The sequence below is a fragment of the Sarcophilus harrisii genome, chromosome 3 (genome assembly GCF_902635505.1).
Source record: "Sarcophilus harrisii chromosome 3, mSarHar1.11, whole genome shotgun sequence".
Classification (NCBI taxonomy): domain Eukaryota; kingdom Metazoa; phylum Chordata; class Mammalia; order Dasyuromorphia; family Dasyuridae; genus Sarcophilus; species Sarcophilus harrisii.
Genome location: NC_045428.1, coordinates 604,609,501 through 604,626,537, shown reverse-complemented (window position 1 = coordinate 604,626,537; position 17,037 = coordinate 604,609,501). Strand labels below are relative to the sequence as shown.

The 17,037-nt window shown below is 39.7% G+C and overlaps 1 protein-coding gene across 1 annotated transcript in view; it reads left to right on the top strand.

The window, feature by feature from the left end:
• Nucleotides 1-16,282, top strand: part of LOC100925005 (WD repeat-containing protein 87) — a 65,150-nt gene extending 48,868 nt beyond the window's left edge. The window contains exons 6-7 of the mRNA XM_031961806.1: nt 10,050-10,286; nt 10,317-16,282. Coding sequence (XP_031817666.1) covers nt 10,050-10,286; nt 10,317-16,282 — 6,203 coding nt within the window. The remainder of the gene's footprint in view (nt 1-10,049; nt 10,287-10,316) is intronic.
• The last annotated feature ends 755 nt before the right edge of the window (nt 16,283-17,037 follow it).

The following is a 17,037-nucleotide window of genomic DNA, read 5'->3' as shown; positions in this document are numbered from 1 at the left end:
TCTTTCAGAGAGTCACAATTCTGCAGTTCAGCCAGTTCCATTTGGTAAATTGTATCCACATTTTCAATGTCAGTAGAAAATGGGTTACGGAAATGCTGTATGTCCTGTTCATGGAGATGAAGCTCTTTAAATCTAAATTGGAACTCCTTTTGCAATTTTTCCAGTGAATCCACACATGTTTTGTTTGGGAATACAATCACCAGGTTTTCTGCTAACAGATTTTGAGTTGTGGGGAAATGGCAGAAGTTTTCCTCCTTCACTTGTTTGATGAGGAGGCCTAATTTTACTTCAAATGCTTTGACATGTGATTGAATATCACAGATGAGTTTCCCCTTTCCTTGAAGTTGCATATTGAAATTGTTGAGTAGCTCTGTTACATCTGTCAGAAAGGCAAGGTGCCGTTTCCATTCTGCATCATTGAGCTCTGGTACTTCTTTGTTTTTTGAAAGCAGAAAAGTTGTAATCTGTGGAAGTAAGTCATAGAAATGTTTCAAAACTCTCCCTCGACTCAGCCAATGGACTTCTGCGTGATATAGAACATCTTCATACTCAACCTTCAGCTCAGACAGAAATTCCTGAAATTGTCTGTGATTTAGTGCATTAGCTCTAAGGAAATTAACACAAGATACCATAATTTTCATAACAGAGTCCCGCTTCAGTGATTTACTACACAGCGCTTGTTGGTGGATGAGGCAGTATAGGGCTATTGGATGAGAATGGCTATGTTTGTCCATCTCTTGGTTAATGCGAGCAATTACTGCTTTCTTAGACCCCACCATGCCAGGAGCACCATCAGTTGTCATGCTGGCTAGTTTAGCCCAGTCCAGCTCCAAACCATTCATAATTTGGCAAACCTTTTCATAGATATCCTCTCCTGTAGTTCTTTGATGCCTTGCAGTGCAGCAAGCTCTTCTATGACTTCAAAATAATCATTCATCCCACAAATAAAAATTAGAAGTTGTGCAGAATCACAACATCATTGCTTTCATCCAGTGCCAAGGAAAAATATGAAATTTTTTATGGAGTTTTGCAAATGCTGATGCAGATTGTCTCCCATTTCTTCAATCCTCCGTGTAATTGTAGGTTCTGAAAGACTCATTGTACTAAATAAATCGGCCTTCTCTGGATCCATCTCTTTGGCAACAGAAAGAAGGCATTCTTTAACAAATTCTCCCTCCACAAATGGTCTGCCAGTGCCTGCTATTAGCTTTGTAACTTGAAAACTTGCTCGTAGTGATGAAATATTTAGCTGCTTCTGCTTCACACAAGTATTTTGCTGAGTTGTCAATGTATTTTTCAGTTTTAATATTTTATTTTTTCTCACTGCTCCAACCAAACAATCATGTTTATTTTTATGTTGAGTTTCATAGTGTCGACACAAATTATATTCTTTGAACACAGACGCTATATTCTGGCATATTAGACATACAGTTCTTTCCTTGTACTGCATGAAAAAGTAATCATAGGTCCACTGTTCTTTGAATATCCTACACTCCGAGTCAATTTTTCTTTTTCTTGACATCATTATTTCCTAGGGATTCCAAATTGCTATTCGTAAAATACCAATATATATACACAGCGCTACAGAAACAATATACTAGCAATAACTTTGCCCACACAGAGACATACAGACTGCAATGTCCAACTTCCTCCAAGCTGCCTCTGTGCTGTGATGCCTCTGTTTCCCATACTCTCTCCCACTCTTCGCACTCCTGCTTCCAACCTTCACTGCTCCAGTGAATTCCCCCTGCAGTGGCCGTGACATGCACAGCATGCACTGTTCATCCCCTGCGCCTGTCTGTTGTGGTGACTTCTGTTACTGTACAAGGCCATGGGCCGTCAGTTCTCCATCTTCTGCATCTCTCTCCCTTCCCCACACTACACACCCTGGCCTGGGAAATCACCTCACCTCGGTATCACTTCACCCTCTGTCTCCGCAGCCTCAGCCCAGTGGCGGAGGTGTACATTGATAACGGGAGTTTAGGTCTAATGTCACTTCTGGTCTGATTTTGCCATAACCCGGCGGGCTGCATAAACGTCCTCAGCAGGCTGCATCTGGCCCATGGGCCATAGTTTGAGGATCCCTGGTCTAACTATATGTTCTCTCAATTCTATTTTGTATTTGCCATTCCTGTTGTCTATTGTATCCCTTCATTTTGTCTGTAACCTCTTCCCCTAAACAAATCTCCTTTTGCCAAAAAAGATTGGCTATTGTGAATTTGTCACATTTATTTCAAACTAGGTATTGCTACTTATATCAGATTGCTTGCTATCTTGGGGAGGGGGGAGGTAAAGGAGAAGGGGAGAAAAATTTTGAAACTCAAAATCTTACAAAAATAAATGTTGAGAGGGCAGCTCCATGGCGCAGTGGATAGAGCACCAGCCCTGAAATCAGGAAGACCTAAATTCAAATCTGATCTCAGACACTTAACACTTCCTAGCTGTGTGACCCTCGGCAACTTACTTAATCCCAATTGCCTCAGCAAAAAACAACAACAAAAAACCACAAATAAATAAATGTTGAAAGCTAGCTTTACATGTAACTGGAAATATAAAATACTGGGGTTTTTTTTTTATAGTAACTTTTTATTGACAGAATCCATGCTAGGGTAATTTTTTTACAACATTATCCCTTGCACTCACTTCTGTTCCGATTTTTCCCTCCACCCTCCACCCCCCCCTAGATGGCAAGCAGCCCTATATATGTTGAATATGTCCTGGTATATCCTAGATACAATGTATGTGTGCAGATCCAAACAGTTTTCTTGTTGCACAGGGAGAATTGGATTCAGAAGGTAAAAATAACCTGGGAAGAAAAACAAAAATGCAAACAGTTTACATTCATTTCCCAGTGTTTTTCTTTGGGTGTAGCTGCTTCTGTCCATCATTTGATCAATTGAAACTGAATTATCTCTTTGTCAAAGAAATCACTTCCATCAGATTACATCTTCATACAGTATAGTTGTTGATGTATATAATGATCTCTTATTCTTTTATTTCACTTGTATCGTTCATGTAATTCTCCCAAGCCTCTGCTGATCATTTCTTATAGAAAATAATATTCCATAACATTCATATACCAAATTTCCAACCATTTCCAATTGATGGACAACCCCAGTTTCCAGCTTTTAAAACAGGGCCCACAAAATTTTAACATATGGTTTTTTTCCTTCTTTAAGTATCTCCTTGGGGTAAAGCCAGTAGAAACACTGGAGATCAAAGGGTTGCCGTTTGATAATTTTGGGGCATAATTCCAGATTGCTCCCAGAATGGTTGGATTCTTACAACTCCCCAACAATGTATCAGTGTCCCAGTTTTCCCACATCCTCAACAATCATCATTATTTTTCCTGCATCTTAGCCAATCTCTGAAGGGTGTGTGGGGATCTCAGGTTGTCAATTTGCATTTTCTGATTAATAATGATTTGGAAACTCTTTCATAAGGTAAATAATTTCAATTTCATCATCTGAAAATTGTTTGTTCATATCCTTTTGACCATTTGTCAATTGGAAATCTTGGTTTCTTATGAGTCAGTTTCTTTATATTTTGGAAAAAGGCCATCAGAACATTTAACTGTGAAGATGTTTTCCCGTTTGTTCCTTCCCTTCAATCTTGTTTTGGTTTGTTTTGTTTGTCAGAACTTTTTAATTTGTGTAATCAAAATTTTCTATTTTTGATCAATAATGGTCTCTGTTCGTTTTTTATCAAAATTTCTTCCTCCCCTCCCAAGTCTAGAGATAAACATCCTATGTTCCTCCAATTTGTTTATAATCTTTTCTTTTGTCTAAACATGGACCCATTTTGATTTATCTTGGTATACGGTGTTAAATGTGGGTTCCCCTAATTTCCCATATAATTTCCAGGTATCCCAGCAGTTTTTTGTCAAATAATGAATTCTTATCCCAAAAGTTGGACTTTGGGTTTGTAAACTAAATTTAAGTTGATTTTGTTTGTGAATAACCTGTTCCCATCAATAATTTTTTTTTTACCGGTTTTGTGATGCTTAAATATAGTTTAAATCAGTAATAATTCTTTGATTTTTTTTCATTTTTTTTTGGATTTTTGATTTTTTTATGTTTTGTTGTTATTTTTGATCTTTTTTTTTTGGAATTGATTGGATTAAATAAATAGATTTTTGGGGTATTTTTTTTTTTTGCTGACCTTCCAGGAGATTTAATTTTTCTTGTTTAAGTTACTTTTTTGTGTGGGTTTTTTTAATTTTTTAAAATTTTTTTCCTTTGGTGATAGATTCCCAAATATTTTTTGTCAACAGTTTTTGAATGGAATTTTTTTATTTTGCTGTTGGTTTTGTTTTGGGAGTATAAAATGTGAGGATTTTGGGGATTTTTTTTTATAACCTTAAACTTTCCTGTTTGGATTTTTCTAAAGTTTTAGAATTTGGGGTTTTGTACCATTTATTTGCAAAGAGGATGTTTGGTTTTCATTGTATTTGATTTTTAATTTTTTGACTTTTTGGGGAGTGTTTCTTTTTGAATTAATGGTGACAGGGGAAGATAAATTTACTGGGAAAGGTTCAGTTTTTTTCCTTATATGATGTTCCTGGTTCTGGGTTTTTTTTTAGGGAGTTGTTTGTTGTTTATTTTTTTTGAGGGCTTTTAGGAACTTTTTCCTTTTAATTGGGCAAGTTTTTTTTGAAAATTTTTCCTTTTTCTTTAAGGTTTTATTGTAAAGTTGGGGTAATTTTATATTGTTAATTTTTTGGTGGGAGTTCTCCCTTTTCTTTTAAGATAAAATTTTTTTTTTTTTAATGATTTACTAAGGTTTGTTTTTTTTTGGTTTTTAGAACCAATCGTTTTAATTAATTCTGGTTTTTTTTTCAATTTTTTGATTCTCCTTTTATTTTTAAATTTAAGTTTAGTTTTTGTTGGTTTTTAATTTGTTTTTTTAGATTTTTTGTTGGTTTATTTTTTTCCTTTTTTAAGTAGCTTGAAATTAAAAATTTTTTTTTTTGGCGATCCCACAAATTTTTGGATATTCTTTTTGTTTTTTTGGGTAAGTTATTAATTTTTTAGTTTGTTTCATCCAATTTTTTTATTGAGATTTTTGTTTAATTTTTTTTTTTTTGGCTTTTTTTGGTGTAATTTTTTTGCTTGGTTTGGGATGTAAATTTTTTTTCTGCATTTGGTTTTGGGTTTTTTATTTCCTTATAGGTTTTTTTTTATGGTTATGAATGTGAAAAAGAAAGTGTTTTTTTTCTTTTTCTTTTTCTGGAATTTCTTTTTTCGTATTTTTTACCTTTTGATTTTTCTTTTTTTTTTGTGTTTGGTTTATCAATTTTGAGGTTTGGGTTGAGATTCCCCATTTATAGTTTTTTTATTTTTTTTTAATTTTTTTAAATTTGTGCAACCCGGTATATTGTTTAATATTGATTTGTTCATTTCTTTTTATGGATATATGTTCCTTTTTTTTTAATTGGCTTTTTTGTTTTTTTGATTGGATCGGGGGCCCCTTTTTTATTTTACCTGAAGATTGTAGATTTTGCTCCATCCTTTTTACTTTTTTGTTTAATTCCCGCTTAGGTGTGTTTCCTGTAAAAAGTTTGATTTTGGTTTTAATCCATTTGCGTTTTTTTTGGGGGTTTCATTCTTTTGGTTAAAAGACAATTTGATTTTGCCATTTGTAATTTTTTGTTTTTCCCTTTTTCCCCTTTCCTTCCCAGTATTAAATTGTGAGAACTTGTTCTCAGGTTTTTAGTATCCCCTCCCCCTTGGTTTTCTTTATTTTTTTCCCTGTTTTTTTCCCTTCTTAGTTATTCCTTCCCTTTTCCCTTCTCCTTTTCTGAGATGGAAGTTTCCCATATTTAAAGTTTTTTTTTAAAGAATTCTGATGGAGTAAAATAACTATATTATCCCCTCCATTTGTTTCTATAAAAGGTTTTTTTGCCCTTTAGATATGTACCCCACTTTATTTTTCTGGTAAATGTCCTTTCATTAATTTTAGAAAAAGTTAAATGTTTTTTTGTTTTACAAGAAATATGTTTAAGATTTTTTTTTTTACCTTTTTTTAGGTTTTCTTGAGTTTTTTTGTAGATAAATTTTTTAAGTTTTTTTTCCCAAAAAGGTAAATCATTTTTCTTGAATGACCATTTCTAAGATGTTTTTCTTTCCCCTGGAAAAAATGTATTCTGGGGGTGTTTTTTTGTTGCCATTTGGAGAGAGTTTGGAATATGTAAAAGTTATCAAATGTGATACCCTTTGTCCAAGGTGTTCACGGGATTATATCCAAAGAGATTATAAAGAAGGGAAAGGGACATGTAGAATTTTGTGGCACCCTTTTGTAGTGGAAAATGGAAATGAATGGAGTCCATGTTGGAGAAGGCTAATAAATTGTGGTATATGAATATTTGGAATATTACGTTTCTGTAAAAATGACCAACAGGATTTTCAGGGCCTGGAGAGACACATGAACGATGTGAGGAAATGAGAGGACCGGAGATCATTATATATTTCAACAAAATACTATATGATGACCAGTTCTGATGGACCCCTGGCCATCCTCAACAACAAGATCAACCAAATATTTAATGGGCAGTAATAACTGAACCAGCTAAGAGAAAGAACTCTGGGAATGACTAAAAACCATTAATTGAATTCCCAATCCCTTATTTATGCCCCCTGATTTTTGATTTTTCCAAAGTAATTGCAAAATTTCAGGTCTGATTCTTTTTTGTACAGCAAAATAATTTTTGGCATGTATACTTATTTTATCTAATTTTATTTTAATGTACAACATCTACTGGTCATCCTGCCATCTGGGGGGGGTGGGGGGTAAAGGGAAAAAAATTGGAACAAGAGGTTTGGCAATTGTTAATGCTGTAAAGTTACCCATGCATATATCCTGTAAATAAAAGGCTATTAAATTTTTTAAAAAGTTATTTTTGGTTGCATACCGAGTTCCTTAGCCTTTTGGAATATCATATTCCAGGCCCTTTAAAATACTGTTGTAAAATGGGATTACTTAAGTATTTTATTTCCTCTTCTATTGATTTGGGCAATTTATATTTTTGTAAACATTCATCCATTTTATTTAGATTGTCAGATTTATTGGTATTCAGTGTGTATGTTATTCCTTCTTTGAGGCAACACTAATGAAAATAAGGTTTAATGGTCACCCTTTCCCTTCTTTTCTTCCACTGTAACAAATCTTTCATTTCTTTTCATATGATATCATTTACCCCATTTTGCCTTCTCCTTTCTTCTTCTTTCAATACAATTCTCTTTTTCATCCCTTAATTTTTTTTAATCACATCAATATCAACTTATACTCATACCCTCTTTCTAAGTATACCCCTTCTAACTGCTGTAATAGAGATATATTGTTATAAGTATTATTTTCCCAAATAGGGATGTAAATAATTTAACTTTATTAAATACCATAGAGTTTTTTCTTTTTTAATGTGCAATCATTTTTTATTATGCTGTATCATGGAAATGCTTGTTTTATTACATTTATTAAAAATACATGCAAAAATAGTTTTAAACATCCACTCTTGTAAAACCTTGTGTTCCAAGCTTTTCTTCCTCCCTTTCTCCCAGCCCTCTCCCCTAGATAGCAAGCAATCCAATATATATTAAACATGTGCAGTTCCTCTATACATATTTCCACATTTATCATGCTCACAAGAAAAATCATATCATAAAGGAAAAAAATGAGAAAGAAAAAAAAAGGCAAGCAAATAACAACAACAAGGTGAAAATACAATGTTGTGATCCACATTCAGTCCTACAGTTTTCTTTCTGGCTGTTTCCACTATTTTCTCCCTGCCCTGATAGTTCTGGAATTTGGCTGAGTGGGTTTTCTTGCAGTTTTTATTTTGAGATCTCTTTCAGGAAGTAATCAGTGGATTCTTTCAATGACTATTGTGCCCTCTGATTCTAAGATATAGGGGAATATTTTCTTGATAATTTTTTGAAAGATGCTGTCCAAAAGATAATGACAAATGTTGGAGGGGATGTGGCAAAACTGGAACGCTCATATATTATTGATGGAATTGTGAAATGATTCTGTCATTCTAGGGAGCAATTTGGAACTATGCCCAAAAGGCTAAAAAATTGCATACCCTTTGATCTAATAGTGCCACTACTGGGTCTATATCCTAACAAGATCATAAAAAAGGGGAAAGGATCTATAAGTGCAAAAATGTTTGTAGCAGCTCTTTTTTGTGGTAGCAAAGAATTGGAAAATGAGTAAATACCCATAAGTTGGGAAATAGCTGAATAAGGTGTGGTATAGTAAGGTAATGGAATATTATTGCTCTCTAAGAAACCATGAGCAGGCTTCTTTCAAAAAAGTCTGGAAAGAAAAGGCTAGAATAAACTGATGATGAGTGAAGTAACCAGAACCAGGGGAACATTGCCCACAGTAACAACTAGATTATGTGATGATCAAATATGAGGGATTTAATTCTGCTCAACACTGTGATAATTCAAGGTAATTCCAGTCCCTTGAAGGATTGGTTCAGCCAAAGGACCTTGGAGTTGAACCAGTGAGTCAGCCTGCAGGGAAGATCATTTCTTCTCAGGGATTTGTCCAACCAAAGGAATTTGGTGTTGAAATAGTGGGTAAACCTGTAGAGAAGCTCATTTCCCCTAAGGGATTTGTCCAACCAAAATAACTTGGTGTTGAAAGGGTGGGAGAGCCTACTGGAAAGTTCATTTCCCCCAAGGGATCAGTCCAGCCAAAAGAACTTGGTGTTGAAAAGATGGGTGGGCCTGCAGGGAAGATCATTTTCCCCAAGGGATTGGTCCAGCCACAGGACCTTGGTGTTGAAAGGGTGGGTCAGCTTCCAGAGAATATTGTTTCTCTCATGGAATTCTAAAGGGTTATGTGGAGAATCAGAAGAAAGTGGGGGTACCATCTCAAGAAGTTTAGCCACAAAAGACAGAAGAGATAGAGGATGGTAATCATCGGGATGGAAAGATCAAATGAGTTTTTTTTTACAGGATAGGAAAGTTATGGACATTTTCTTTTTAGAGTGACCAGGGAATATGTCTTTTATTCACTTTTAAAAAAAATTTTTTAAATTACTTTTTATTGACAGAGCCCATGCCTGGGTTATTTTTTTACAACATTATCACTTGCATTCACTTCTGTTCCGACTTTTCTCCTCCCTCCCTTTACCCCCTTCCCCAGATGGCAAGCAGTCCTATACAAGTTAAATATGTCACAGTGTATCCTAGATACAATATATGTGTGCAGAACCGAACAGTTCTCTTATTACACAGGAAGAATTGGATTCAGAAGGTAAAAATAACCTGGGAAGAAAGACAAAAATGCAAGCAGTTTACATTCATTAATGGACATGTTTGTAGGCAGTAAGATATGGGCCAGCAAATAGACAAGCAGAGATTGAAGATAACTAAGAGAGGGACTGACGGGATTATTTGTTGGAGGAGATGGAATGAAATAGGATTTTTTCAGCACATAAAGGGTTTGCTAGAGAAAGAACTGATAAATAAAAGTAAGTATAGGATAATTTTATATATATGTCTATTTGTGTCTAGTAATAGCCATTTCTAGGGCAGGGGAGAGGGAAGAAAAAAAGATAAAAGAAAAATGTATATGATAACTATTATATATTTAAAAGGAATAGCAAGTTGTATATAATAGATTTGCAATTTTGTGTGTGATCACTTTTTTATTGTACTATTTATAGAAATGCTTGTTTTATTGTGAAATTAAAAAAAAAAAGAGTGAGGAGGAGAGAGAATATAAATTTAAAAGTCAGATCAAATGTCCATGAAGTACTGTGTTCCAAGGCATGGAGAAGAATAGGAAAATGGTTATTGGACAGAGATTCAGGGCTAGGGTAACCACTCTAGTTCAAGAAAAGTTACGAATTACAGGATTTCCTAAAATTTGGGGATTTTGATTGTGAGATCCTGTATTCTACATGCCTGTTCAGTGCTGAAGGGGCAACATAGCCTTAGATGAAGTCTGTTGAGCCCCAGGCAAACTAATTTATTCCCCCAGGCTATAGGCTTGTACTTCCTTTTAATGCTCCATTTCTTTTTTCCCCCCCTCTGTAGCCAAAATTCCCAGGAAATTAAAAGAGGGACGCAGGAAAACAGTAGAAGAAGAAGGAGAAAGAGAGAAACGCAAGAAATCAAGTGTAGAATTCAGACGCAAGAAATCAAGTGTAGAATCAAGACGCAAGAAATCAAGAGAAGAGACACCTAAGAAATCAAAAGAATATAAGAAATCAATAGAAGAAAGAGAAGAAGAAGGAGAAGAAGGAGAAGGAGGAGAGGGACTCAAGAAAATAAGAGAAGAGAGACACAAGAAATCAAAAGAAGAAGAGGAACTCGAGAAATCAATAGAAGAGATACAAAAGAAACCAATAGAAGAGAGAGAAAAGAAATCAATAGAAGAAAGAGAAGAAGAAGAAGAAAAAGAAGAAGAGGGACTCAAGAAATCAAGAGAAGAAGGTCGCATGAAATTAAGGGAAGAAGAGAGATACCAAAAACCAAGACTAGAAGAGATACACAAGAAAGTAAGAAAAGAGGGATACAAGAAACCAATAGAAAGAGGAAGAGATAAAGGAGGAGAGGAAGGTTGGGAATCAATAGAAGAGAGATACAGAAAATTAATAGAAGAAGAAGAACTCCAGGAACCAACAGAAGAGGAACTCCAGCTATCAGAACAAGAAATAGGAGTAGAAGGAGAAGAAGGAGAAGGAGGAGAAGGAGGAGAGGGACTCAAGATATCAAGAGAAGAGAAACTCAATAGATTAATGGAAAAACTCAAGAAATCAAGAGAACAGGCACGCAAGAAAGTAACGATAGAAGGAGGAGGAGGAAGAGGAGAGAAAGAAGAAGAAGAAGAAGAAGAAGAAGAAGAAGAAGAAGAAGAAGCAATAAGAGAGGCCTACAAGAAATCAAGAGAAGAGAGACTCAGGAAATCAAAAGAAGGACGCAAGAAATCAAGGGAAGAAAAAGATCTCAAGAAATCAATAGAAGAAGAAGAAGAAGGAGAGGAACTCAAGAAACCAAGAGAAGAGAGACAAATGAAATTAATAGAAGAAGAAGGACGAAAGAAATCAAGGGAAGAAGAGGAGCGCAAGATATCAATAGAAGTGGAGCGCAAGATATCAATAGAAGTGGAGCGCAAGAAATCAATAGAAGTAGAGCGCAAGAAATCAATAGAAGTGGAGCGCAAGAAATCAGTAGAAGTGGAACGCGAGAAATCAATAGAAGAGGAGCGCAAGAAATCAATAGAAGAAGAGCGCAAGAAATCAATAGAAGAGGAGCGCAAGAAATCAATAGAAGAGAGACAAATGAAATTAATAGAAGAGGGACAAAAGAAATCAAGGGAAGAAGAGGAGCACAAGAAATTAATAGAAGAGGAGCGCAAGAAATCAATAGAAGTAGAGCGCAAGAAATCAATAGAAGTGGAGCGCAAGAAATCAATAGAAGAGGAGCGCAAGAAATCAATAGAAGAGGAGCGCAAGAAATCAACAAAAGAGGAGCGCAAGAAATCAATAGAAGAGGAGCGCAAGAAATCAATAGAAGAAGGAGGAGAAGGAAAGGTGCGCAAGAAATTAAGAGAAAAAAGACAGAAGAAATCAAGAGAAGTGAAAGCAAAGAAAGAGGGAATAGCAGAAGAGGAAGAAGAAGAGGGGCCTCATGAGAGAAAAGATACTTCTCAGACATCTTCTACATCATCCTCAGCACTTTCCTCAGTGACTTTGGCTACCAAAACCAGTGTCTCCTCATCCCTTTTACGAGGAGCCCTTGACCGTGTGGATTTGGGCCTGAAGGTGAGGAGCAAAACCCGAAGCAAAAGAACTGACAAAAAGAAGTATGAAATGAGCAAGAAGCCTGAAATCAGCAAGAAGGAAAAAGAGATGGAGGAGGAGGTTCAGAAGATAGTAGAAGCCCCACAACCTGAGAAAAGGTATGAAGAGCAAGATTCTTGGAGGGATGATGTTTCCCGCCTCATGACCCTACGTGTTTCTGACTTACAAGAGAGCATGGCCAAGAACTTGACTGATGAGCTGGTGACCTTGGCACGAGAGGTACTGGCAGAGCAGCAGCCTAGTGGGGAATACTTTCAGGAGATTTCTCCCGGGTTGAAGGAACAAAGCCCAGAGCCAGTTGAGGAGAAGGAAGAAGAGATGGAGCAAGAAGAATTGGAAGTGAGTCCTCCACTCACTCCACCATCTTCCCCAAAAGCCAGGACAAAGAAAACCTTCTTCTTTGAAGGGAGCGAACTCACCAAGCAAGAAATGAAGCTAGCCAGGCAACAGAAGAGACTAGGTAGGAGGGAGAGGAAGCTTGCCAGGAAGGAACGTGAGCTGGCTATTGCAGAGGAGGATCTAGCACGGAGAGAGGAGCAGCTGAATAGGGAACATGAATTGCTGGTCAAGGAGCAGGAGGCACTGGATAAGGAAGAAGAAAACTTGAACAAGGAAGAGTCACTTCTCATCAAGGAAGAGGACCTCCTGATCCAAGAGGTCACAACCCCAGAAGAATTCAGATTGTTCAAAGAGGAAGTAAAGGAAGCCAGAAGACAAATTAGAGAGACCAGGCAGGAACAGATGAAAGACAGAGAAGAGAGCATACATGCTAAGAAGTCCAAAAAAAGGAGACTTTCTCCCAAGGAGTTAGAAACAGACACAGAAAAGAGAAACCAGATGAAGGAGATGAGAGAAATAATAAAGTTCAACATGGAAAAAGCTCGAGAAGAGAGAATTCAGGCCTGGGAGGACCGAATTCAAGCCCAGCAAGAAAGAGAACTGACTTTTTTTGCAAAGTATGGCCCGATGGAAGAGCAGAGGCCAGAGGATAAAAGCATTGTCACCTTGTCCCCTGAAGAGAAGATGCTTATGGAAGAAGAGAAGAGACTGACGTCGGAAGAGCTGGAACTAATCCGGGAAGAGAGAAAGCAGATCCAGAAGGAGAAAATGCTGGCCCAGCAAGAAATGGATATGATAGAGAAGAAAATAGAAGTTCACCAGGAGAACCAAAAACTGTCAGACCAGGGAACAAAACTGCTCATGAAAGAGGAAAGAGAGGCCATTGAGGAGGATGCAGAGAAGAGGCCAAGGAGACGTTCTCAGGAGAGGAAGAAACCCCGTTTCCCAGAACAGGAGGCACCATCCCCAGAGGAGGAGGAAGAGGAGGCTGTGACAGAGGAGGAAGAAGAACATCTGCCCAAGGAAAGGAAAAAGTTTGTTCCCAGAAAGTTTGATACTAAGGGAAAAAAGACATTTCATCGTAAGATGAAGATGATAACGCCCCTTTTACGAAAGCAGAGGGGGGAGGAAGAGGAAGAAGAGGAGAAAGAGGAGGGGGAAGAAGAGAAAAGGCGTAAGCTGTCTACTGAAGAAGAAATGCTGCTTATGGAAAAAGAAAGGGAGAAAGAACTGTTAATGGAAGGTCAGGAGCAACCATCAAAAATGGAGGAATTAGTGCCAGAAGAGTTGGAGTCTGCTGAGGAGTGGAACCTTCTCCAGACAGAGAGGCACCTGACCCAGGAAGAACTTGAGATAACCAAGAAAGAAAGAGAGCTCCTTGATAAGAAGATGGAAATGATCACACAAGAGAAGCTGGTGGTTCAGAAATTATCACAAGTAGATGATGATATACGGAGTCAGCGTCTGAGAGAAATGCGAAAGACTGAGGAAGAAATTGAAGGCATCAGAGAACAGCGGAAACGGCTCAGTGAAAAAAGGCAAAAATTTTCTGAAGGGAAGCTATCCTTGGAAGACTTGTTTGGGAAAGAAGAGAGAAAGAAGCCCTTGACCAAGGCAGCTGTGCAAAAGGAGCGCAGGAGGCTGGCAAGCATTGTGAAGAGACTAGCTGAGGAGATGGGGGAACTGGCCACTCAACAGAAGAAACTGGATAAAGAGGAAAAGCAGCTGATGAAAGAACAGAAGAAGCTGATAAAGGAAGAAGAGAAAATGGCCAGGAAGGAGCGCAACTTGGCTTTACTGGAAAGAAGGATGACTTTGGAGGAGATCCTGGCAGGGGAAGGAGAATTAGATACTGAAAAAATGAAAGACACCTGGGAATTCTTCAGATGGCAAAGGCAGAAGGTTCTGGCACTCCAAAAAGAAACTGTTGCAGAGGAGGCTGAGAAAGCCAAAGCCATGTTTTCAGAGGCGGTGAAGGAGGCTGATGAGGAAGCAGAAGAAGAAGAGGAAGAAGAGGAGGAAGAAGAGGAGGAGGAAGAAGAAAAAGAAGGATCATCATTATATGAAGAAGAAATGGCTCCTGATAAGTCTGCAAAGAAGATCATTTCCCCTGAGGGACTGGTTCAACCAAAGGACCTTGGTGTTGAGAGGGTGGGTGAGCCTGCAGGGAAGATCATTTCCCCTGAGGGATTGGTTAAGCCAAAAGACCTTGATGTTAAAAGGCTGAGTAAGGCTGCCAGGAAGATCATTTTCCCTCAGAGACTGGTGGAGCCAAAAGAAACTGGTGTTAAAAGGGTGGGTGCCCACCCAGGAAAGATCATTTCTCATGAGGGACTGGTCCAGCCAAAGGACCTTGGTGCTGAGAGGGTGGATGAGGTCCCAGGCAAGATCATTTCCCCTGAAGAACAGGTCCAGCGAGAGGAACTTGGTGTTCAGAGGGAGGGTGAGGTTCCAAGGAAGATAATTTCCCTTGAGGGACTGGTCCAGGCAAAGGAACCTGGTGTTGAGAGGGTTGGTGAGCCCCCAGGTAAGATCATTCCCTCTGAGGGACTGGTGGAGCAAAAAGAACTTGGTGTTGAAAGAGTGGGTGAGCCCCCAGGTAAGATCATTCCCTCTGAGGGACTGGTGGAGCAAAAAGAACTTGGTGTTGAAAGAGTGGGTGAGCCCCCAGGTAAGATCATTCCCTCTGAGGGACTGGTGGAGCAAAAAGAACTTGGTGTTGAAAGAGTGGGTGAGCACCCAGGGAAGATCATTTCCCCTGAGGGATTGGTCCAGCCAAAGGAATTTGAAGTTGAGAGGGTGGGTGAGCCCCCAGGCAAGATCATTTCCCCTGAGTCACTGGTCCAACCAAAGGAACCCGGTGTTGAGAGGGTGGGTGAGCCCCCAGGCAAAATCATTTCCCCTGAGGGACTGGTCCAACCAAGGGAGCTTGGTGTTGAAAGGGTGGGAGAGCCTCCTGAAAAGATCATTTCCCCTGAGGGATTGGTTCAGCCAAAGGAACTTGGTGTTGAAAGGGTGGGAGAGCCTCCTGAAAAGATCATTTCCCCTGAGGGATTGGTCCAGCCAAGGGACCTTGGTGTTGAAAGGATGGGAGAGCCTGTGGGAAAGATCATTTCCCCTGAGGGATTGGTCCAACCAAGGGAGCTTGGTGTTGAAAGGGTGGGAGAGCCTCCTGGAAAGATCATTTCCCCTGAGGGATTGGTCCAACCAAGGGAGCTTGGTGTTGAAAGGGTGGGAGAGCCTCCTGGAAAGATCATTTCCCCTGAGGGATTGGTCCAACCAAGGGACCTTGGTGTTGAAAGGGTGGGAGAGCCTCCTGGAAAGATCATTTCCCCTGAGGGATTGGTCCAACCAAGGGACCTTGGTGTTGAAAGGGTGGGAGAGCCTCCTGGAAAGATCATTTCCCCTGAGGGATTGGTCCAACCAAGGGAGCTTGGTGTTGAAAGGGTGGGAGAGCCTCCTGGAAAGATCATTTCCCCTGAGGGATTGGTCCAACCAAGGGAGCTTGGTGTTGAAAGGGTGGGAGAGCCTCCTGGAAAGATCATTTCCCCTGAGGGATTGGTCCAACCAAGGGAGCTTGGTGTTGAAAGGGTGGGAGAGCCTCCTGGAAAGATCATTTCCCCTGAGGGATTGGTCCAACCAAGGGACCTTGGTGTTGAAAGGGTGGGAGAGCCTCCTGGAAAGATCATTTCCCCTGAGGGATTGGTCCAACCAAGGGACCTTGGTGTTGAAAGGGTGGGAGAGCCTCCTGGAAAGATCATTTCCCCTGAGGGATTGGTCCAACCAAGGGAGCTTGGTGTTGAAAGGGTGGGAGAGCCTCCTGGAAAGATCATTTCCCCTGAGGGATTGGTCCAACCAAGGGAGCTTGGTGTTGAAAGGGTGGGAGAGCCTCCTGGAAAGATCATTTCCCCTGAGGGATTGGTCCAACCAAGGGAGCTTGGTGTTGAAAGGGGGGGAGAGCCTCCTGGAAAGATCATTTCCCCTGAGGGATTGGTCCAACCAAGGGAGCTTGGTGTTGAAAGGGTGGGAGAGCCTCCTGGAAAGATCATTTCCCCTGAGGGATTGGTCCAACCAAGGGAGCTTGGTGTTGAAAGGGTGAGAGCCTGTGGAAAGATCATTTCCTGAGGGATTGGTCCAACCAAGGAGCTTGGTGTTGAAAGGGTGGAGAGCCTCCTGAAAGATCATTTCCTGAGGGGATTGGTCCAACCAAGGGAGCTTGGTGTTGAAAGGGTGGAGAGCCTCCTGGAAAGACTCATTTCCCTGAGGATGTCCAACCAAGGGAGCTTGGTGTTGAAAGGGTGGGAGAGCCTCCTGAAAGATCATTTCCTGAGGGATTGGTCCAACCAAGGGACCTTGGTGTTGAAAGGCTGGAGAGCCTCCTGAAAGATCATTTCCTGAGGGATTGGTCCAACCAAGGGAGCTTGGTGTTGAAAGGGTGGAGAGCCTCTGAAAGATCATTTCCTGAGGGATTGGTCCAACCAAGGAGCTTGGTGTTGAAAGGTGGGAGAGCTCCTGAAAGATCATTTCCTGAGGGATTGGTCCAACCAAGGGAGCTTGCCAGGAAAGGGTGAGAGCCTCCTGAAAGATCATTTCCTGAGGGATTGGTCCAACCAAGGGACCTTGGTGTGAAAGGCTGGAGAGCCTCCTGAAAGATCATTTCCTGAGGGATTGGTCCAACCAAGGAGCTTGGTGTTGAAAGGGTGGGAGAGCCTCCTGGAAAGATCATTTCCCCTGAGGGATTGGTCCAACCAAGGGACCTTGGTGGTGAAAGGGTGGGAGAGCCTGTGGGAAAGATCATTTCCCCTGAGGGATTGGTCCAACCAAGGACCTTGGTGTCGAAAGGGTGGGAGAGCCCTGGAAAGATCATTTCCCCTGAGGAA